Genomic DNA, 23,708 nt, shown 5'->3' on the forward strand with positions numbered 1-23,708 from the left:
TGTCCAAGGGTGGTCATCAACTTTCCCAGGTGGGGGACGATCCTTCTCAGCAATCCCAAACGTGATCCAGCTGGTATGGACCTCACTCCCATAGGCATGGAGACTGGAGTCACCCTAGCCAATGTCATGACAACTACATTTTTTGGACATCTGCCGTGTGCCAGGCACCCTGTGAAGCATCTGATCCAAGTACTGATTCATCATGGCAGAGCCCCCTTCCAACCACCTCTTTCCTGAATTCAGGTGACTCGAAGCCCAGGCTCCGTCAGAGGGGCTTGGCGAGCAGGGCCTCTGGGTGGCCCTCAAGTCAAGGCTGGGGGCCTGGACCACCAGCAACGAAATGCCAAGGTGTGCAGGACCAGGCCCCTCCCCCTTGGGCATTGCAGGACAACCCCAGCATCTGTCTTGTTGAGCTGACACATCTTTTCCTTTGAATCTCTTAAGGCAAGTGTCCATGGCCTCCTCCCACTGGGTGTCCATTGTGTTGATCTAACACAGCAATGAGACTCACTCCCCTCTTCCTTTCTCTCTCCTTCCCTTTCTTCCTTGCACACACATTTGTAGGAGCACCCCCTATGTGTCCAGTCATGGTCTAGATTTGGGGACACATTCATTTACTCCGCCCACATTTAATGAGGCCCACCGACATGTCCGGCACTGTGTTTGGTGTTGTGGATACCGCAGTGATCACAGTACATGAATGTGGCCCCCACTCTGGGGACTGACTTCTGGGGTGGGAGGCGGACAATACACAAGTTACACGTGGTGCAAGCAGAGCCTGGAACCTCAGGAGGTGGAATGGCCGAGGGAAACAGCACAGCGCCGGTCCTCATGCTGCTCACTTGCTAGTTCTCTGACCTTGAGCCAGTCACACATTGCATCTGAGCCTCCTCATCTACAACCCCGGAAGGACCAGGACTGAATCACAGGCCGTGGGAGAATAAGATGGCACCCGTGCAAAGGCACTTTGGTGACAGTAGGAGAAGTCACTGAGTGAGGCGGTGGCAAGCTGGGACTCTAGAGGCAGAAGGAGCTGGCTTGGAATCTGACCTTCACCACTTCCCAGCTGTGAGATCTTGGGCAAGTTATTGAAAGTCTCTGGGCCTCAGGACCCTCAACTGAAAAATGGGGATAAATCCCACCTCATAGCAATTTTGTGAGGACTAAATGAGAAAATACAACAAAGCAGCCAGCCCAGAGCCTGACACAGAGGAACCCTCTGTAGATGGTGGCTTCTGCTCACAGGCCCATCACATAGGCTGCTTCATTTACTCACAAGTCCAGGGCATGACCGGCTCAGGGTTCCCAAATATACATGACACATAGACGCCTCCTAGGGGTCAATATTTCTCCAGGCCTTCCAGGGCTGGAGTGAAGTTTATAATTCATGAGGGCATGTACAAACTCTTTGTAATTATAGCTCCTTTCAACTATAAAATCAAGACACATTTACTAATTAAGCTCAAGTAAAACTACAGAACCAACAGAATACAAACAGACAGCATTCATTTCAAGTGATGGGTGATGCTGTTTTGAGGACACTCAGTGGGCCCTCTCCATGTGATGAAGGTGGGGCTGTCCGGGCTCAGGCTCCTCGAGCTCAGCCGCCAGTCATGGGGACCGAGCAGCGACTCTGTGCCCCTGTGCTTTTCACTCTTCAGACTCTGTGAAACCCACTGGCACGTGCCCTTGTCCACCCTGGTGCAGACACTGACCCCTCGGCACCAATACAAGCCTAAAGTCCTGGGTTCCTCTCTCCCTCCTGCCCTTCCAGATGACCCAGGATTTGCTTAAATTGATTTAAAAAATGTTCATCAAAAGGAAAACGCAAACAATTTTTTATTCCTTCCAGAAATCTCTAAGAATTATCCTCCCCATCATACATCTGTAGGCCCCAAGTTTGGGAAACACTGAACTGGTGCACAATCAGGTGGGAATTAGCTAATGCCATTAATATTTGTACCCAGTGTCAGAGCAGGACTCGGAGAAGAAGTGAAGGAAGCATGAGCGCTCTGAGGCAGTGGGGACAGTGACGTGGGATGGGGTGCAGAGGAGCAGGTGAAGAGGCCCTGCGGCGGTGGGTCGGGGGCAGCAGGAGCTCAGAGCAATGTGGGGAAGAGGTGCCCCAAAAGGAGCCAGGGAGGCCCACAGAGGCTTCATCTCCACTCTCTCCAGGGCAGGGAGGGCAAGTCGTGGGTCACAGGTCACCAGCCCCAGGCTGGGCCACCCTGAGGACCAGCAGCCTTGAGGAGTTGGCCACGGTAATGATGGTTCACCCTGCACTGGGCTTATCCTGTGCCAGGCACCACTCCCCCATCAAACTGTTTTCCCCCCTAAGAGGTTAACACCTGGCCTAGGACACAGCAGTCAGGGGTACAGCCTGACCTGAAGGTGGACGGTCTCTCTGGCACCCATGCTCTCAGCCAGACTGCTGCGAAGGCCCTGGGTCTCCTTGCTGGGCCTCGGGTCTCTCTTGTGAGACCCTGCTGGGCTCTCCACTCTCCTGCTGCCACTCCCAGACCTTTCTGCCTCCTCACCCTCCTGCCTGGTACAGAGAGCCCCAGGCCAGGGCCTGGGCTGCCTCCCTCCCCAGCTAAGGCAGCCAGGGGGCCATGAACCCCCGTGCCCCAGCATAGCCACCCCAGGCACTACAATATAATACTGAAAAAATACCACCTAGGTTAGTAAATTACCTCTACTTACTATTTGCCCTGAGCCTTTAAAGCCCATCACCCTTCCCGTCCACTCCTGAAGGTCCCTGGACCTTCCCACAATCCAGCAAATAAAAGGTTAACACCAGCACACCAGAGAGCCTTTAGGAAGTTGTTCTACCACCCAAAACTGGCTTCAAACTGCTTTAAACATTCCCCTGAACAAGGAGGCCTGCTGACAGGGACCTGAACTCTGGCCTGAGCCCCCAGCCCTCTCAGCCCCTAGGGAAGGTAGCACCCCTCCCTCTCCCAGTGACTCTCTCTGGGGCCCTCAAAAGAGAGGTCTCCAAGCCCAGCACCCACACGGCCTGTGCCAAGGCAGGACTCCAAGCTGGAGATGAAGGAAACCTGGTCCCCAGTGGGAGCCCCCGTCCGCTGGGGGAGACAGCTATGACAACATGGGGGCACCAGAGTGTGCCAGGGGCTCTGATGGCATCTGTGGGCACAGGGAAGGGATAGACAGGAATGGGCACGGGAACAGCAGGGTCAGAGAAGGCTGCTCAGAGGAAACTAAGCTTGAATTGAATCCTGAAGACGAACAAGATTCAGCAGGTAGCTGGAAGTGATGGAGCAGGAGGAAACAGGGCCGGCGCCCCGAGGCAAGCTCTGCCTCAGATATCCGAGACCACAAGACCAGTTTGGGCTGGCTGCAGGTAGGAGGCTCAAGGAGAGCAAGTTCAGGATCGCCAGCAGAGGCAGGTCATAGAGGGCCTTGAAGCCAGGGAGCTTGGCATTAAGGTGAGAGTCATGGGGAGCCGTAGACTGATGGCTGGGCCTTGTGGCTCAGGATGGCTGCCACATGGAGGGGGAAGGGAGGAGAGGCTGGACCAAGGCAGAGCAGGAGCCTGTACATCCCTGAATAACAGCTGGAGGTGATGGTGACACAGGGGCTGCCCTCCAGCACTGGGGGAAGAGAGCCCGCCTGGCTGGCTGAGGCCTCTAAGAAGGCCTCTCTGTGCAGCCTGCACCCCTCTCCTCCTCACGTCCCATGTCACACTTCCTGCAGGGAAAAGGTGGCTCCATGTCTCCTGGGGTGTGTTGAGGGCTTCATCATGGGCTCTGCTGCCAAGGGAAGCAGCCCTCTGGGACAAGGGACTGACGGCTGAGCCTTCTGGGTTCTGATCAGATGTTGGCGGTGAGACAGGCTGTTTGTGGAAACCTGCTGCCCTCTGCAGGATGGTTCTAGAGCCACATTCACTTGGAGCCCTCAGAGAATGGAGGCTGCTGATCCTCCAAACACAACACAGGTCCCAGCTTGGGTGGCAAGTCCCGGACAGGCAGTTCTCCAATGCCGCAGCATGTCCTAACATCGCCCTCTGATAATATTGACTGAGGCCGAGCCCATCATATATGTCAGTGACCTCACTCACCCCACAGCCTGGTGAGGGCCTCTCATTATCCATATTTTGTAGTTGAGGCTGGGAAAGGTAAAGAACATGCCCAAGAATTCCAGCTGGTTTGAACCTGAGTCTGTCTACCTCCCAGACCCATGCCGTCCCGCTGGTCCTCGCACTCTTCTTCACCTCCTCCCAAGGGCTCAGCTACCAGCACCCCGTCCCTCTACCCACCTCCTGGCTCTTTTCTTCCTGGCCCTTATGTGACATTTTGTCCTCTTGTTTGCTTGTCTAGGGTCTGCCTTCCCAGGCCCCTCAACTAGAATGTCAGTTCAAAGAGGACAGGGGCCTTATCCTTCTGCTTCACCATTTATGTGTCCCCAGCTCCTGGAGCAGGGACCGGCCCACAGGAAGGTCAAGGCAAACCTTTCTCTCCCATGACGGTCCAGTCCCGGCTGCATCTCGCCTGGGGGGACTGTGAGCTCCTTGAAGGAGCCTGTCTCTGTGTTCAGATGGTTCCAGGCCCTGCTGGGCCTTCCTCCCGGGACTTAATCTTCCCTAGAGCAGGCTTTGCAGAGCCCCTTCTTGGGTTCTCCCGGTGAGCTGGGCTGGAGGAGGGCAGCTCTGATTGCCTCAGTGGCTCTGGGGTGAGGGCTGCTGGGGCATAACACTAAGGCAGGCCTGCGCTCCAGACGCGGCAAGTTCCGTCCTAGGCACCCCCAACCTCTCCCTCCTCCACCCACCCCTCCCAGCCAAGGACTGATAAACACTATCTCCTTCACAGGTAGCCCTGTGGGCTTATAAACCTTTTCCTTTTCCACAGTGCGAGCTCTCACTTAAAACCCACATTAACTCTAGAAGCTGCCTCCTTCATTTACAAATGAAGATGACAAGGCTGTCTGCCCCATCACAGGGAGGGGCCAACTGGGGGCAACACACTGACTTTGCTGCCCGGCCCCTTTAGACCATCCAGGCTCCCCAAGGCCACCTCGCTGCAGGTGGTCAGCAGGACTGCACTTGAGTAACGACAATCCCCTTAGGGTGCGAAAGAAATTAAGAACAAAAGGATAGCGCGTGGGAACCCTCCATGGGGCAGCTCTGGCCCCGAGAAGTGGGTTATCACTCTGCCCACCTTTAAGATGAGAAGGCTGTAGGTCACTCACTTGTCCATGTTCCCACACAAAGCAGATGACATGACCCCAGCACTGACCAGGAAATCCCCAAACGTAGACCCAGGGCAGGGTGCCCCCAGCAGCAGCAGCAGCAGCAGCAGCAGCAGCGGGGCGGGCACCACCGGGCCCAGGCTTCTACAGGATACAGAGCTTTTATTCAGACGCGCTGTCTCTTTCCCAATTCACAAAACAGAACAAACACTAGAGGCAGGTTGGGAAGCGACACAGGTCCAGCGGGTTTCCAACCTCACAAAGTGATGGAAAGGACCTGTCTAGATCCAGGACCTAGTCCTGCTCCTTTAAGAGCCACAGGCTGGAACCCGGGGCCCAGACTGGTCTGGCAAACTGCAGGGCCTTGTGTTTCAGTAAGTGACCTTTCTGCTGGCGCTAACTGAGGAGGACTTGCCTTGATGCCAGACACGCAGGCCTGGCCAGGGAGGAGGGAGGGGCCTGCGCAGGCTTCTTCCAGTAAAAGGCAGGCGTGTTGGCAGCAAGCAGTTGAGAAGCCTTGTTGCTATTGTAAATCATAATAAGCTGATTATTGCAGCGCTTGTTCTTAAAGTTTCCCAAAGTTGTTCCCGCTGAGTTGTGAGCTGCAACACGATTGTGAATTGAGTTTATCAGCAGCAAGAACCCTCAGCTCTTCTTCGAGTCTCTGACTTAAGAACCACGTGCCCTAAAAACCCCGGGCCCCCCTTCCCGCACAGGCTGGCGGAGCAGGAACGCCTGCAGCCACTCTCCCGGCTGACAGTCACGGGTGTTAATCCCTCAACTCTGAGTGGACACATGAGTTTATTTGGTATCAAGAATTAAGAGCTTCACAAAGATGGGAGTTTGGTTTCCAAGTCACTTAAGTACTAGTAAAACCTTGGGGGTCTGGCAAACTTCTGCAACTCCTATTCAGACGGCTCTCCACCCGCAGGCTGTGCCACCCTTCCTCTGTCTGGGCCTCGCAGGAGCTGGGTCTGCCCTGTGCCAAATCGCTCCAGTTAACATTTCTGTCAGTGTTTCCATTATAAAATGTTCTTTCCCCCCTTCAGGAATATATAACCCAACTGTTAAATTACCCTCCAGGCTGCAGGCCGGCAGACATGGTGTTTTTATTTCCTCTGGTAGAGGGGGCTGCGGGACCCATCTGGATGGGCACAGGTCTTTAAGCACACCTTCCAGGTCTCCCAATTTCCTCCTTGGCACGACCAACATGGGGAATTAAGGGCAGCCCTGCTCAGCCACTGGCTGCAGCTCCTGCAGGTCACCTCATCGAGTGCAGGGATGTGGGCTACGGGCTGGAGCTGCTGGGCCAGAGGACTGTTAACCTCAGTACTTAGGAAAAATCTTAGAAACCTGCGGTGTAGAGCCCTGGACCCACAACACAACTGTGCTGGGCTGGAAAAAAAATGCAACTTTAAAAGGCTCCATTTCACAAGCTGTCAAAAATCTTGATGACCCAGCAACCAAGAGAAGGGGAGATGAGGAAGTGCATCCAGTCACAGTTTACGCCAATGCAATGCAACGGGTTCGCCCAATTCTAAAAATCCTTAGTAACACTTTTAATGTACAAGAATCAAAAGTACAGCAGTTTTACAATGTAGGAAAATTTAATACATACTATATAAACAACATTATTTACATCAGAAATCACTAGGACAGTGGCATTTTTCACAAATATAAATTAATTACTGTTTAGTCAACAGGTTTTAAAAGTCCACAATTTTACAATAAAGAAAAACCATGTGTCCCCAAACGAGTAGGACACAGATGGACTAAAGCAGCCTGGACCCTTGGCCTGGCTCTCCTCGCCCGACACGGCAGCCCTCAGATAAGCCAGAAGACCACTGGTGCTGGGCCCTGGGCCAGCGCCCCTGCTGCCAAGGGAGTTTTGGTCTGTAGGGTTTCAGTGTCACCTGTGAACTCATAACTGAACTGCACTTGCACTGCGCGTCCTGATGCAACTTTCAGGCATCAGGCTAGAATGTCTGCAGCACGATGTGAGAAGTGTTCTGGCTTCCCGTCGAAGGGCGTTAAGGAATGACTAAAAGGAGAGGGAGCACAGGGGCCATGAGAAGGGGCTTGGCGGAGAGCCTGGCCGTTTCTCTCTAGCCAGCTCTGCAAGTCGGCAGAGGTTAGCCTTGGGTTTCAGTGAGTCCTTTTCCAGGGCTGTAGTACACCAGATTAATCCTTGTTTATGTTCAGGTTTCATATGATGTTAACTCCACTCCCTCCTCCTCAACCCTTGCTATTTCTACCCAATAATTAAATCTTTCAAAGCTAGGCTTCATGGAATACCTTCCTCACAGATTCCTGGGGCAGCTTCTCCCATCTCCAAGTGAGAGAATTTCTACCTGTGCAAATTTCTGGTTTTGATAGAAGCATACAGTATTCATACTGATTTAGATTAATGAGGAAATGCCTCCTTTCTCCCAACTCTTCAAACATACTTCAATACCTAAAACAGATGCTTTTATGGGGATACTGTACTGTCATAATCAATTTAACACTGATCTGGCTGATATTCCCTTTTGCTACATCATATGGCACTAAAAGTCCTGAATGTGAACAAAAGGAAGTTCCTTTTTCCTCATGATGAGACATCTTTGGGAATAACTCACATCTCCTATCAACAATTTCAGAGAAAAAAATGTTGATGAGTTTCCAAATGCAGGGCCTCCAATTACTCCTCTGGCCTCCTCTGACTGAATGGAAACGCCGCGCCGCCGCAGGACTCGACCTGACTTCCCATAGGGGAAGACGCGCTGGGGCTCAGTCCTGCCTGCCCTCACCCCATCGCTCAAGGACCTGGCAGGCCTGCCTAACCCTCCTCTTTGGCCTGGGCAAGACAAATATGGAGTAGTGTCATTCTATCCGCCAGAAGCTAAACTTGTGGTGGCCAAAGCAGAGACAATGTCCTACCTGCTCCCCCTGCGCAGTCACAGCACCTCGGTGCATGACTGCAGCCAAGAGGCTTCTATGCAGTCCCTTGGGCTTTGCTCCAGGGCATGTGTGGTACAAGCCCAGGGTGAACAGCCCCACTCACCATGAGTGGATAAATAAGGTGGTGGGCACACTGAGCTCCCAGAACAAGCTGTGAGGACCCAGACTCTTGTCTGGAACTCAGCACCGGCCAGCCCCAGGATGCTCTGTGTAGCAAGGAGCAGTGGCCCATAAATGCCACACCTGCCTCACTTGGCAATTTCTTGGTAAAGGCATTACTGGTGCTGCCCAGGATACCAGCAAGTAAGTGATAATGATTTTATGAAGTCCCCACAGGTTAGTTCAGAGAGTTTAACACTGTGAACGCCCAATAGAAGGGTTTTCACCAGCTCTGAGCCTGGACATTTATAGGCACACTGTATGTGCAAGTCAGTTATTCTGTCTCCATCTAGAAAGGCCTTTGAATGCTCTAACAATACCAGTAAGCTATATTTAAAATGAATAAAACGGAAGGCCCGAGAATGAAAAGAATGAAAGGAGCCTGCTTTAATTGATGCAACCAACTTGCCCCCCAGTCCTGACTCAGTTCAACTCTAGTATTACTCTTACTATCTGCAGCTCAGTCACCCTGTCCTTGGATACTTCCTATTGTGGAAAAAATTTAACTTAGGTTTATACTTCACTTAATCTTATTCTAAAAGAAACTGAATTCAATTCTAATGATCTTCAACTAGCAGTGGAAAGCTGTTCACCACAGGAACCCACCACATGAGTGTCAGGAGACATGTGATCCTGTGTCACCTACTCCTGTAAGCTGTGCAAGAGGAACTGCAACGCAGCTGCAGACACAGACCTAGGACAACACTGGAAGCCCCCCCAGCGCTGGCACCACCAAACCCCACGCTGGGAAACCTGTTCTCCACCCGCACTAGCATCCCTCCTGGCACACGGCCGCAACAAGCTAGTCAGTAGGCCTGCCTCCGCTCCCCCTCCTCTCTAGGCCCTGTAGTTTTACTTCTCATCACAGGAATCAGAAATCCACCAGGGATTCCAGTGCCCTGGCCACACTACCCCCTCCCTACCCCCCACCCTGCCCTCTCTCTCAGCCCACTCCCAACCAAGTAAGACCCATGCCAACTTCAATGCTGCCTAACTCACAGTACTCAAACGTCAGCTGCACAGACCCTACCTTCCCTGGCACAGGAGGCAAAGGAGGCCCATGCAGGAGACCAAACCTTTGAAATGTACAGGAAGTCTGGGGAAAATTAGTGTTCGTAGGGAAGGGGCCATTGTCTCCCTCTCTCTATCCCCCTGCCCCCCCGCACCATAGGTGTCACATAATGAGGCCCAAGTGTCCTTTCTCCCAAGAACATATTTGAGGGGTGTACCTGCTCCCCTTTAAGTCCTATGATGTGAGACCCCACCCGCTCATCCCCACGCCCCGCTCCCCATCAGCAGCATCTGTCACGTCATAGTGAACCACATCACACACTGTCCAGCAGGTCCCAGCAGCCTTCATGCACGCATTCCTTCCCCGACCACGGCACCAAGGTCCAGGGTACACCGACCCCGGCAACACAACATTCATGACTCTAAGATGCCTTCTTCCTTCACTGGGAAAACAGCCCACAAAGCTGGTACATAAAAAAATCACCTCTTCCTCCTAGCACCCATCAAAGTGGGAGGCCAAATCCAGGCTGGAATGGGATGGGGTGCCAAAGTGCAGGAGTGGTGACCCAAATCAAAGCTGGACCAAACAAAAGGCCTCCCACTCCCTGAAGTGCTCCTTCAGCTGGCGAGCTGACAGCAGCAGCGTGTCCAGAAACTCCACTTACTGGTCTAGATAACTGGCTCCTGTTAGATCAGACCAAAAATATCCAGGTGCTTAATGACTCTTGCTCTCTTCTTCTTTCTGAGCTGTCCTTTATGTTTTCCGAACATTCCAGTTATAATCTGGGTTGTTTTTCTGTTCTAGTGATCTCTCCAAAGGAGACCTATGATCCAGGGGTGACTTGGAATCATGAGGAGATTTCTGAGAGGGGGGCGAGCGAGGATCTGAGACTGCAGGGTGCAACGGGGGCAGGGGCTGTTTATATTCCCCCAATTTGTCTGTGTGGAAAGAGCGGTAATGGTCTGAGGGTCCCTGGCCGTGGTAGCCCATAGCGGGGCGGTGATCAGACATTCGTCGGAAATCCTGCTGGTGGTAATTTTGAGGCCTAAATTCATCAGATCTCCTCCGCTTGGAGTCATGATGGTGCCTGAAACAGAGATGCAAGGATTCGCTGAAAGACCAAAGCCAGATTCCCACCCCCTTCTTCATCATCCATGGGCTCTTCCTCATGCACTCATATTGAAGGACACTTTCAACGGACTCAGGAGTAAATGCTTACATTACTAGAATGAAAAAACAAAATAAGAGTAACAACAAAGGGCTATTTTATACTTATTGGCAAAACACATCCTATGAAATAACATAAGACTCATCGAGTCTGCAATGAAACAAGTACACACTTGTATCACTGATGGCTTTGTAAACTCATACTCCCTTTAGGAAAACTGGCAAGGTCTACAAACATTTTCATATTCCTTGACCCAGCGCAGGAGAAAAGAGCCACAGAAATTATTCTGTAAGTAATTAGTAACTGCAAAGGCACAAGCAACCTAAATATTCAACAGTAAGTGAAGGGTTAACTAAATTATTTAAAAAATTGACTCAATGCAAAGAATATTAAAAGTTTTACTTAGGACTATGGTAAACTGCTTGTTATCCTATTAAAAGAGAACTGGTACCAGTCAACAACAAAAAGACAACCCAATTCAAAAATGGGCCAAGGACCTGAATAAACATTTCTCCCAGGCAGATATACAAATGGCCACTAAGTACATGAAAAGATGCTCAACATCTTTAATGAATATTAGTCATCAGGGAAATGCAAATCAAAAACACAATGAGACACAATTTGACACCCACTAGGATGGTTATATTAACAAAAACCAAAAACAGAAAAGTACTGGCAAAGATGTGAGACAGTCACATCTCTCATACATGGTTGGCAGGAATGGAAAATGGTGCAACCATGTGGAAAACCGGTAGTTCCTAGAAAATTAAACATAGAACTACCAAATGACTAACAATTTCACTCCTAGGTTCATAGCAGCACTACTCACAACAGCCAAAAGGTGGAACCAACTCAAATGCCCATCAACAGATGAATGGATAAACAAAATGTGGCATATGCATCGTACAAATGGAATATTATTCAGCCACGAAAGAAATGAAGCACTGATACATGCTACACTATGGATGAGCCTCTAAAACATCATGCTAAGTGTTCAAAAAGGCAACCACAAAAGGCCACATCTTATATGATTTTATTTATACAAAATATCTAGAATAAGTAAATGCACAGAAACAGAATACAGATTGGTGGCTGTCAGAAGCTGGGGAGAAGGCAGAATAGAGAGTGATTGCTTAATGGTTACAGAGTTTTCTCTGGGGTAATGAAAGTGTTTTGGAAATGGATATAGGTGGTGGTTGCACAACACTGTGAATGTACTAAATGTCACTGATTTGTTCACTTTAAAATAGTTCATTTATGTTATGTGAATTTCACCTCAATAAAAAAGAGACTTCAGGTTCCAGTTAAGATGGAGTAACAAGGACTAGATTTACCCTCCCACCTGAAACAACCAGAAAAGGATAAAATGTATGGAACGATTTCAAGACACCAGATGTCAGGCAACAAAAAGCAGTGATCCCTGAGGCATGGGAAACTAATGACATGAGCCTTATAATCACCCCGTTCACTGCCTTAAGACAGTTTCCAGGCCTCAGCACAGGGAAGGGGAGACCAGGAGAAGCCCAGCAGACTTCCTGGGTTGAGAGTCAGTGTGTGTGTGTGTGTGTGTGTGTGTGTGTGTGTGTGTGTGTGTCTGTGTGTGTGTGTGTGTGTGTGTGTGTGTGTGTGTGTGTGTGTGTGTGTGTGTGTGTGTGTGTGTGTGTGTGTGTGTGTGTGTGTGTGTGTGTGTGTGTGTGTGTGTGTGTGTGTGTGTGTGTGTGTGTGTGTGTGTGTGTGTGTGTCTGTGTGCGTGCACGTGCGTGCGTGTGTGTGTGTGTAGACCCAAGGCAGCCGGAGTTCACAGGATGGAATGCAAAAGAGAGTCCTACACATAGAGAGAAGCGCAAAGATCTGAAGAGAGTTGTCCCTTGAGTATTCAGGTACACATGTGCGGACACCACCCAAGGCCAGGGAAAGAAACACCCAAAAGAAAAGTGCCCTCTGGCTCAGAGAGCCAAAACAGGGCCTATTCTCACCAGCCATCCCAAAAAAACCTCAAGATCCAAGGGACACTGGTAGAGTACAATGAGGATCCTTGTCTCAGTGGTGGGGAACAAGCAATGCTCCAGTTCTGTCTAACGAATCTTAACAGCAAGATCTGAAAGAATCAAACTCTTTCCAAGTGTCTCGTAACAAAGCTCCAGAATATTTATAGGAATACAAAAATATCCACCACTCAACAAGGTATCTGATCAAAAATTACCAGGCATGGAAACAATCAGGAAAATAAGACCATAATAAGGAGATAAATCAATCAGTTGAAACCGACCCAAATGATAGAATTAGTAGACAAGGATTTAAAAATAATTTTTAAACTGTATTCCAGATTTCAAAAGGTTAAACAGAGACGTGGAAGATTTAAATTAAAAAAAAAAGGCCCAAATGCAACCTCTAGAGATAAAACCATAACGTATAAAATGCAAAAGATACTGGACAGGCCTCAGCCTCAAGGCAGGTTAGACATTGAAAAAGAAAACATTAGTAAACTTGAAGACACAGCAACAGAAACTATCCAAATGAAACAGAAAACATAATTTAAAAAAAACAACAACAGAATACCAGTGAGCTATCAAACAAATTCAAGCAGCCTAATATAATTGGAATCTCCAAAGGAGACAAGAGTTGGGGGACAGAAAAAATATTTGAAGAATAGTAAAAAAATTCCAAATTTGAGAGAAATGCTAACAATTGTTTATAATCAAATTGCTAAAAACTAGTGATGAAGAAAAAAAGACACATCATGTAAAGAGGAACAAAGATAAACTGACAGACTTTTCATCAGAAACAATCCAAGCACACAGAAGAGGAACATCTTTAAAGTACTGAAAGAAAGTGTCAACCTAAAAATTTATACCCAGCAAAAGCATCTTTCATAAGTGAAGGCAAAATACTTCCTCAGACATACAAATGCTGAATTTACCACCAGCAGACCCACACTAAAACAAAAGTCCTTCAGGCAGAAGCAAAACAAGACTAAATGGAAATATAGATCTCCACAAAGGAATGTAGGGCAAATGCCCACTGAAACCTGACCAGACAATATACATAAGGGTCAGGGTGAGGGGTGCAGACCCCTTCTAAAGGAGGCAGCTGTTACTTGGCTACAGCTGCTGTGCTAATGCAGCCTGGTGTTACCACATCTTCCAAAAAGAAGGCAGGACACTGAGATGTTTATATGAAATATTCCTATTTTAAATTCAAGGTGCAACCCCAACAAAGCATATGGTTAGCCAAATGGTCAGGGAAAACCAAAGTTACTATGAGGTTAAAATACAGCTATGTCCTGAAATTAGAAAGAATAGGGAAAACCTCTTCAGCCCTTCCCGTACTTGCTAACTCTCACAACTGAAAACCTTGGCTCATCATATAATGATATTATATAGTTGTAGAGAGGGTACAACTTCAAACGTCTTTGATCCCTAAATTGTGGGCTGGTACCCATCTCAGGATCCCCACTACCTAGTGTGGCTGAGAGCCTAGCACAGAACTTAATAACTTTGGCTGCTGACTTTAATATTTTATGGCTACCGCTTCTCTAGATTTCCTCACAGAAAGGCAGAAAACTTTTCCTGCACAATTGAAATGATGAAACCACAAATGGCTCCCTATCACCCAGAGAATAAAACTTAAAACCTATAATTTGGCATCCAAGACCCCCCACTATCCACTCTGTTAATCTTCTAGGCATCCCTTCCTGGTTCCCTATCCTTGGTCTGGGCCTGTGATGCCTATTCCATTTCTCTCTGCTTAGCAGACTCTTCAGGGCCCAAAACAATAATCACCAGCCTCCCCTCTTCCTCAGCCCTCAGGAAAAACTCAAAAATCCCTACTTTCAACCATCCAATCAGCACACACTGTCAGCTGCCTACATCATGATTCCTCCCCAATACCATGAAAACACCTTGATGAAAAACATTGGATCAGACCTGGGACCATGCCTGGGCACATGATGAGATGTTCAGTGAGCATTTGATAGATAAATATGTTAATGTATTACATTGCTTGTCTCTCCCCTATAAACAATAAAGCTCCTGGCAGAGGTCAGCTCCTGGTGTCTCAGGGCCTTCCATATACCTGTCATAATAATCTCTGTGTCCCCGGTGGTCTCGGTCACTGCTGTACTGGTCATAAGGTCTCTTTCTGGAAAGGTTGTTGGGTCGGTAGCTCCCAGAACGGTGGGCATCCATGTGGCGCCGGTCCCCATAATGGTGGTCCTTGTACCAGTGTTGCTCATACTGATGGTGCCTGTCACTACCCCACGGAGGATTGTTGTTGCCACCACCATAGTTGAACTTTCTTTCCCTCTGCCAGTCTCCTCGATCTGCAGGAAAGGAAAGCATGGTCTCATGACTGCAAGAAATGGCTGAATTTCACTTCCACTATAGTTTAAACTGAAAGGCTGACACATTATAAATGGACATTAAATTTCCTCCTTCTTGGCCTTTCTGTTGCTGGTTAACATACCAGTAATGAGTCCTAACATTCTTTCCCCCAAATTTTAAGGCAAAAGAAAATTCACTGCCTTTTTCCTAAAATCTTGAAAACTATTGTTTTTCATTTTCCATACCTGCTGACCTTCCAGTCTGGGGCAGACCTTTAAAGTCAGATTTCACTCAAAAAAACAAAACCAAACAACTAATTCAGAAAACAGCACTTTATTTACCTGCTGGTACCATAAGCTGTGCCTAGTTTCTGAAAATCTTTCCAGACTATCCTTACTGATTCTACTATTCTTCCCCAGCTCACACCAAAAAAAAATGGACCTCCTCCTGTAAAAAGTGATTTCTCCTCTAACTTTGGATTTGTGTCAGCACTCCAACTCTCATCGAAAAGGCCAAATTGAAATTTGTTTTAGCTTCTATAGCCTCCATGTTCCCCTGAGGACAAGAATCACACTTATTTGAATGAGAAAAGGTAGTGAAAACACAGAAACTTCAGGAATGGAGGCTACAGTGGGTTGAATTGTGGCTCCCAAAATATATGTCCACTCAGAACCTGTGAGTGTGACTTTACTTGGAAATAAGGTCTTTGCAGATGTAATTAAGGATTTCGAAGTGAGATTATCTTGGATTTAGGTTGAGCCCTAAATCCAATGACAGATATCCTTTTAAGAGAAAGGCAGAGGAAGATTTGAGACAGAGATACACAGAGGAAGGTCATGTAGAGATGGAGGCAGAAATTGGAGCGATGCAGCCACAAGTCAAGGAACACAAAACATAGCTGGCAGCCACTGTAAGTTAGGAGAGAGGCATGGAACAGATTCTCCCTCAGATCCTCCAGAAGGAACCAACCCTGCTGACACCTTGATTTCAGACTTCTGACTTCTAGAACCATGAAAGAATAAACATCTGTTGTTTTAAGCAACCCAGTTTGTGGTACTTTGTTAACAGGCAGCCTTAGGAAACTAGTCCAGACTTTGTTAACAGACAGCTTTAGGAAACTAGTACAGAGGCTTAACCAGAAAGAACTATGTAGTTTCATGAGAAATCCAATCTTCTATCTACAACCATGTTAAGACCAAACATATGCCACCAAATGAACGTCTGTCTACTTTTTTGCTGGTCTTCTAAAATTTTTCTACAGAGCAGAAGAACAACACCATCAAGGAACCTGCGCAGCTTAGAAATTTGTACCATTAAAATAATGTACAGTCAACCAGTGGCTTAAATTCATTGCTGATGCAGGGTGGATCAGGCCAGAGGACCAAGAAGTAAAAGACTTTTGACCATTCAACCTAAGAATTAACAAACAACAACAAAAAGAGACACCTTCACAACATGAAAGGATCACTTGAAGATGGCTTCAAACCAAATGGAAAGTAAGATTTCAAACAGGGTGTCAATGTCTGTGGAATAGTCGAGATGCTTAAAACTCAAGCCAAGTCATTTATTTCCAGAGAAATCAAACAGAGCTTTTCTTTCTTCTTGAACCCTCCAGGAGGTAGGTCACTGGTTAGGAAGCACTGAGCTATTACGGAGATGGGTGAGGAATCCAAGATTTAAATAAAAGACTACAGTTAGCTTATTAAGAAGAGTTCTTTCAAAGGATCAGAATATAAAATCAGTGACATCACACAAATAACACAAAACCAGTCTAATCCAGGAAAAAGTCAGTACAACTCACACAACTAGATCTAAGAACATGGAAACATTTCCCAACCATTTTGTACAGTCATTACCTTTTTCCTCTCAATAAAATGGTGATCAATTAATTTTGAACTATTTAGATTTTTAAGATTAGAAGACACAGAACTTGTTTCCAGCAGAATTACACTCTGCCAAGAACAATGAAAAAGGCCAGATAAACAAAATATAACCTGTTTAAAGACATCAAAGAACAGCCAAAGCAATCGGGACTAGTGGAAATAAGATTCTGAAGAGCAGAAAACCTCAAAGAGGTAAGGGTTGACTTCCACAGCCACTGGGGAGATGTGTGATTCTGAGCACAGGCAAGAGGATGAACATCCAAGCTTTTCCCAGGCAGAAAACCACTGCTGGAGGAACAGAGACACCAGCAGAGCCTCTGGGGATCTTTTTAGGCTAGAGAGACCTTGTAGACTTGAGGGATTTCAAAGACACGGCCAGTCTTCCCTTAGGACATTTGCTGAATCTTCAGGGAGCAGAAGGCTAAAAATCTAAGCTGAAACCCCCTGAAAAGCAGAGCAGTTCAGGGCAGTCTCATGGTACTGAGGAAACCAAGATTCGAGTTTAAGACCTGCCAAGGGGAGGGGCAGAGAATGCCACAGGCCCTTTTAAGCACTCTGAAGAGCTAAATCCCAGGAACAGGGGACCAGAGGCAGACTAGATTAAGATGATCACCTCTCACTTGCTGTGCCCAGGGGAGGAGATGTTGAATCTTCTCTGGGAGAAGGTAACATCACCTGGAGCTTCTACAACTTTTAAAACACAGTGTCCCTCATTTAATCAAAAATAACTAGACATATCAAAAGACAGGAATACGTGACTAAAAACCAAGAGAAAATAATAACTCATAATAATTCAGATATTGGAGTTAGCAGGCAAGATTTTTAATAACTATAATTAATATGTTCAAAAAAAAGAGGAAAAGATGGAGAAAATTGATTTTTCTAAAGCTTGAGAATTTTACCAGAAGACCAGAATGTACTTTTTTTTAATCAAATGGAAATCCTAAAATTGAAGTTTAGAAAGGAATGTATACTTCATTCTGAGTTTTATGGAATATCTGACACTCTGTAAAATCTTATACTATGCTTCTATATATACCACAAATTTTTTAGGTTTTATTCTATATGATTTTTCTCCTTTATTCTTATTACTTTTATCTTTAAAAGTAATTCACGCTCCTTGTAACCAGTGATGCAACAGGTGATGGAGAAATTCCTCCAATCTCCCCTCCATTCCTACCATCCTTAAGTAATTGCTATGTGTGTATATTTTCACATCTTTCTCTATGCTTATACAAATATATTATTCAAACATATACTATGAAAAAGTTTGATGATTCCTTAAAAAGTTAAACATAGAGGGGCCGGCCCGGTGGCGCAAGCGGTTAAGTGCGCGCGCTCCGCTGCGGCGGCCCGGGGTTCGCTGTTCGGATCCCGGGCTCGCACCGACATACTGCTTGGCAAGCCATGCTGTGGCAGCGTCCCATATAGAGTGGAGGAAGATGGGCACAGATGTTAGCCCAGGGCCGTCTTCCTCAGCAAAAAAAGAGGAGGATTGGCAGATGTTAGCACAGGGCTGATCTCCTCACAAAAAAAAAAAAAAAAAAAAAAGTTAAACATAGAATTACCACATGACCTAGCAATTCCACTCCTAGGTATACACCTAAAGGAATTGAATATAGGTACTTAAATACTTGCACACAAATTTTCACAGCAGTATTCTTCACAGCAGCCAAAAAGTAGAAACAACCCAAACGTCCATCAACTGGTGAATGGATAAAAAATTGTGGTGAATCCATACAATGAACTATCATTCAGCCACAAAAAGGAATGAAATACTGACACATTACAATGTGGATGACCCTTGAAAATATTATGTAAGTCAAAGAAGTGAGACACATATTATATATATGATTCCATTTATACAAAGTGTCCAGAATACATAAATCCAGAGACAGTACAGATTGGTGGCTGCAGGGGCTGAGGGAAGTGGGTAACAGGGAGAAACTGCTTAATGGGCATGGGATTTCCATTTGGGGTGATGGAAATGTTTTGGAATAAGACAGAAGTGGTGGTTGCCCACACTGTGAATGTTCTAAATGCCACTAAATTAATCATTTAAAACGGTTAAGTTTATGACGTGAATGTCACCTCAATAAATTCAAACATGCATACGGATTTTGTTGCTGTTGCTGCTGCTGCTTTTTTTTCCCCTCTAATTTTTTATTATCTATAAAGCCAACTCATTTTTTTTTGTTTTTTTGGTGAGGAAGATCAGCCCTGAGCTAACATCCACGCCAATCCATTTTTTTTTTTTTTTTTTTTTGCTGAGGAAGACTTCCCTGGGCTAACATCTGTGCCCATCTTCCTCCACTTTATATGGGATGCCGTCACAGCATGGCCTGACAAGCTGTGCATTGGTGTGTACCTGGGATCCGAACCCGGGCCACCAGCAGCAGAGCACATGCACTTAACCGCTATGCCATAGGGCCGGCCCCTAACTCATTCTTGTTAATAACTAATAATAGTACAGACTACAAATGTCCTATTATTCATTTAACCACTCTCTTATTACGGACACTCAAGTTATTTCCAGTTTTCTGCCATTATAAGGCTAGAATGGCATCCTCAGACATGTCTGTGTTTTTATTTCTACAGGATAGCCTCCCAAAAAAGTGGCCTATCTATGTATTTAGATATTTCAGATTATTTTCTGGAAAGATTGTAGCAATTCACACTTAGCAATTTGTATGTATTTCACATTTTAATTTTTGCTGATCTGAAAGGGGAAAAAATTGGTTAACTTGTTTCTCTAATTTACATTTCCCTAGTAGCAATGCTGGTCATGTTGTCATACTGGTCATTTCAATTTCTTCTTCTATACGAATTCCCTCTTCCTAACTTTTGCCCATTTTTCTATTTGGTTATTCTTTTGTTATCAATTTACAAGAGCTCTTTCAATATTAGCAGTTTTAACCATTTAACTGTCATATATAATGTAAATTGTTTCCCTCAGTCTATCATTTGTCTTTTATGGTGGCTATGTTCTTCTTGAAGTTGAAATAACAGCCTTTGGATGTTTATTTCATGCTTTATCTCATTAAGAAAAAAGAGGACAATAAAGTGACAGAAGAGAATAAAGCACAAAGGTCTAGCTGCTGTGTTTGGAAAATAAAATGATTCTTCTTTTGGCACCTCTTCTAAAAACTCCACTTAATGACATACCTGCATTACTAAAGTGTCTCTTGTTGGGGTGACTGTAGTTATCTCTTGGGTGTCCATGTATCTGTGGGCCATGGGAGGCAGGCAAATGAGGCTTCTGAGGATGAAGGTTGTGCGGGGTATGGGACTGCGACATCAAGGAATCCCGGCTTGAGCCGGAGGCCTCTGGTCGAAACAGTTTCTTACTACCAGTCACGTCATCTTTCTTTTTTTGCTCCTGTAGATAAAAGGAAACCAAAGACTCTCAAGATCCCAGGCTGAATTCTCAAGAATAGTAATAAAGATCATCACCTCTAAATATTTCCCTCTTGGCTTTTGATCTGCCATTTATAACCTTCTTACCAAAAAAGGCTCATGAATTCCACTGAGCTCCCACAGCACGAACAGCCTCATACAGCCCATCTGCTGCTCCGACCTACTAGGCCCCTACAAGAAAACCAACCTCCACTGACAAGTACCTGTAAGAACACGTGCATGGACTGCTACATGTCACTGCACGGGGCATGGAACAGGTGCCTATGCTGTCAGCATGCTTGGAGATTCCTTAGACCATGTAAAACCAGGGCCATTAACTTTCTGAGGCTAACTAGAACAAACAACCCCCAACTAGTTCAGTGGGAACTAGTTCCTAAGCCCAAGTCATCAAGCTAAACATCTAAATGTTTAAGTAAACCATTTCTTTACCACACAAGTAAAATATTTGATATAAAAACATCAGAAAATACAGTGAGGAAAAAATAAGAAATGTAAAGTAACCTAAAATCTCACTACCAAAGGAATTAGTTAATAATTTGGTCCATGTCTTTCTAAGCCATTTTGTGTATATATATTTCTAAGCCATTTTGTGTATGTATATGTGTGTGTATACACACACACACACACACACACTTATACATACATATATACATTTTTTTTTAAACAAAAATACTATTTGGTATTCTTTTTTTCACTTAATATATTGTGGAAATCTTCTCATGTGAATACTTATTTCCACAATATTATTTCTATGGTTTAATAATACTCCCTGATATGGATATATCATAATTTATTTAATCTATTTCTTACTGTTGGATGGGTCAAGTCATTTCTACCACAAACATGTTTAAATCCTTAATTATCTCCTTAAACTAAATTCTTAGAAGGAGAATTAGTCTTTTGATAAATCTTACTGAATTGTCCTCCAGGAAGGTTGTGACAATGTATACCCCCACTAGTAGGTTGACTACCTTTGTTATTCAGCTTACACCAACTTCTAATACTGAGACTAATGAAGCCCTTTACATCATATGTCCAACATCAAACACTCATCTTAACTTGCACTCTTTCCTAAAGGGCCTTTCCCAACTATTTCATTCCCTCCTGGGGCCTTTCCTGACTATTCTTTCAAAGACTTTTTATAATGCTTAAAATTTACACTAACATTCAGCAGTATTAGCATACTATTCCTGTATATTACTGCTATACCATATTCTTCCATATAAAATTAAATCATAAACTACTTGAGGATACTACTCCACAGCTCAACACAGTGCTGGGCATAGGATATGCTCACGCAGCAAATAGTTCTGAGCACCTGCCCCGTGCCCAGCACCACTTCAGGCGCTGAGGATATGGCAGAGAATGAGAGACATAACACCTCTGCCTTTGCAGAGCTGACGTGTTAGCAGAGAAGGTATTAAATGTTCCTAGACTGGCCCTAACTGGCTAATTTGGGTATGGGCCATGTGGCAAGTCAGCCCATCTACAAATGGACATGCCTGCACAAGGAACACTGCCCCTGCAGCATCAGCCAAGCCACTTCTGTGCCCATCCCCCTACACCAAAAAAGCGAAGGCAACTTCTGGGCACCTTCTCATGTTTGCTCCTTTACGTGAGCAGCTGGGACCCTACGTACAAAAACTGGAAGGACATCAAGTACAGGGCCCAGAAAAGAACAGAAGAAGTATTTTCTGCCCACAACCCTGTTACCCATCAGGAGCCACATTTATAAGATACCATTTAGACATGTACACATGGAAGAAGAAAAGGCCTGGTGAATAAATGATTCCAGGACAGAAGCACACAGGGTAACAACCCCTGTCAGAATTTCAACAGTGCTTGGTTCCAATACACTGGTTATTTTACCCATCGGGTCTTGAATGTTAGTTTGACCACTAGTGGAGAATGCTAAGAAACTGCATGGCTAATACAGTGACAGAGCACACTGTACAAGATAGGACAGGCTGCAGTGGGCTTCTTCACCCCCTCTTGGACCTATGCCTCCATTTGTAAAGTAAGGGCGGAGAACCAGTGACCCTTCTAGCACGAACAACCTATGATCATCTCCCCAGGGAAAAACAATAATTAAAGAATTTTTCTGTGGAACTGGTTATTATCTGTTTGTATGAATTAGGATTAAATTCGTATTTTACCTCCTCTTCTTGAGATCTTTTCTTATGGGCCATCTTGTATAACTTATGTAATTTTCGAGCATCAAATTCTGTAAACTTAGAAACAAAAATCCATAGGTTCCTAAAAAAAACAAAAAACAAAAAAACCCAGTTCTGGTAAATTATAGAATTTTTAAAATAACTTTTTATTCTCTTTATGGATGGCAAGCTATTGAATTTTGCTGTGCAATACTCTCCAAGGATCGAAATTAAGTTACAGAAATATTCTTTCAGGTCTTTGCATCAATAATACTTCTTTAGATGCTACTATCAACAGAGTTTGACCAAGGGAACTGGAGACTAGCGTTCTGTCTCATAGCTAAAACCCCTTTAATTTTTTTTTTCTTTGTGAGGAAGATCAGCTCTGAGCTAACACCCATGCCAATCTTCCTCTTTTTGCTGAAGAAGACTGGCCCTGGGCTAACGTGCATGCCCCTCTTCCTCTACTTTATATGGGATCCCGCCACAGCATGGCCTGATAAACAGTGCATCGGTGCGCGCCCGGGATCCAAACCCGGGCCCCAAACCCGGGCCGCCAGCAGCAGAGCACACACACTTAACCGCTATGCCACGGGGCCGGCGCAAAACCCCTTTAATTTATTTCACTAGCACCAGGACTCCAGTCCTCAAGTCTTCCTCCACCTTCTGCACTTCCTGGAATCTGCGGTGCAATCCATCATTACCATCATCTCCCAGGTTGGGACCTACATACAGTCGGGCATCTCTGCGTTGCTGCCCCTTCTCTCCTCCCAGTCATCACCACCAAGCCCTGTCGTTTTTTCCTTAAAACTCCGAGGGACTCCTCCCCTCCAATTCCATTGCACTCACCCTAGCATAGCATTACTGTCAATAGAGGAGTGACTGATAAAACATGTGTCTAGAACAAGGAGGCACAGGTACTCTCAGTGAGTTGGAAAAGGAGTCTCACATCCTCTTACACTTTCTAGAGAGCAGTTTCACTATGCCATACCATGCCACTCACAGAACAGTGTACTGGCTCCCTAACTGGTAAACCTGCTGCATCATGTGGAAAGCTATTTACCTTCGTTTCTAAGGCCTTCTATAATAGGGCTTCAGTTGTCTCAATCAATGCCTTTAAACCCTAAAAACCTCCCCATTGCCTCACTGCCCCACTTTCAAGCCTTTGCTGAAGCCTGAGAACTCTCTTCATCTAAGCAAGTCCACTCTGCCCTTCCCTGCCCAGCTCAAGCATACCTACCTGCCTCTCATAAGACTTCCCTCCCTGACTACTCTTCTGCATGTGCTTCCTTCTCCTTGGAACTCCCAATATACTTAGTCTTGCAATTACCACCTCATGATGGACAGTTTCTCAGGAGTGGGCAAGGAACTTCTTACAACCTACTGCTAGCCAGGACCACAGCGCCCAGCACATTTAAACAGACAGGCCCCAGTGCACGCGAGGAA

The 23,708-nt window shown here is 45.9% G+C and overlaps 1 protein-coding gene across 9 annotated transcripts in view; it reads right to left on the reverse strand.

Moving 5' to 3' along the window:
* Positions 1–6,796: 6,796 nt before the first annotated feature.
* CHD2 (chromodomain helicase DNA binding protein 2) overlaps positions 6,797–23,708 on the reverse strand; it is a 117,672-nt gene continuing 100,760 nt past the window's right edge. For 7 of the 9 annotated variants that reach the window (XM_004431912.3, XM_087428896.1, XM_087428892.1 and 4 more), the window contains 4 exons: positions 22,266–22,365; positions 19,858–20,071; positions 14,562–14,808; positions 6,797–10,406 (listed from right to left, as the gene is read on the reverse strand). In XM_004431912.3, the coding sequence (XP_004431969.1) occupies positions 10,073–10,406; positions 14,562–14,808; positions 19,858–20,071; positions 22,266–22,365 (895 nt within the window). In that variant the 3' untranslated portion in view covers positions 6,797–10,072. Of the gene's footprint in view, positions 10,407–14,561; positions 14,809–19,857; positions 20,072–22,264; positions 22,366–23,708 lie in introns of those variants that run through there. The other 2 variants (XR_015551625.1, XM_087428898.1) reach the window with 2 other exon arrangements.

This window comes from Ceratotherium simum, chromosome 3 (assembly GCF_057802395.1).
Source record: "Ceratotherium simum simum isolate JZ-2026a chromosome 3, ASM5780239v1, whole genome shotgun sequence".
Classification (NCBI taxonomy): domain Eukaryota; kingdom Metazoa; phylum Chordata; class Mammalia; order Perissodactyla; family Rhinocerotidae; genus Ceratotherium; species Ceratotherium simum.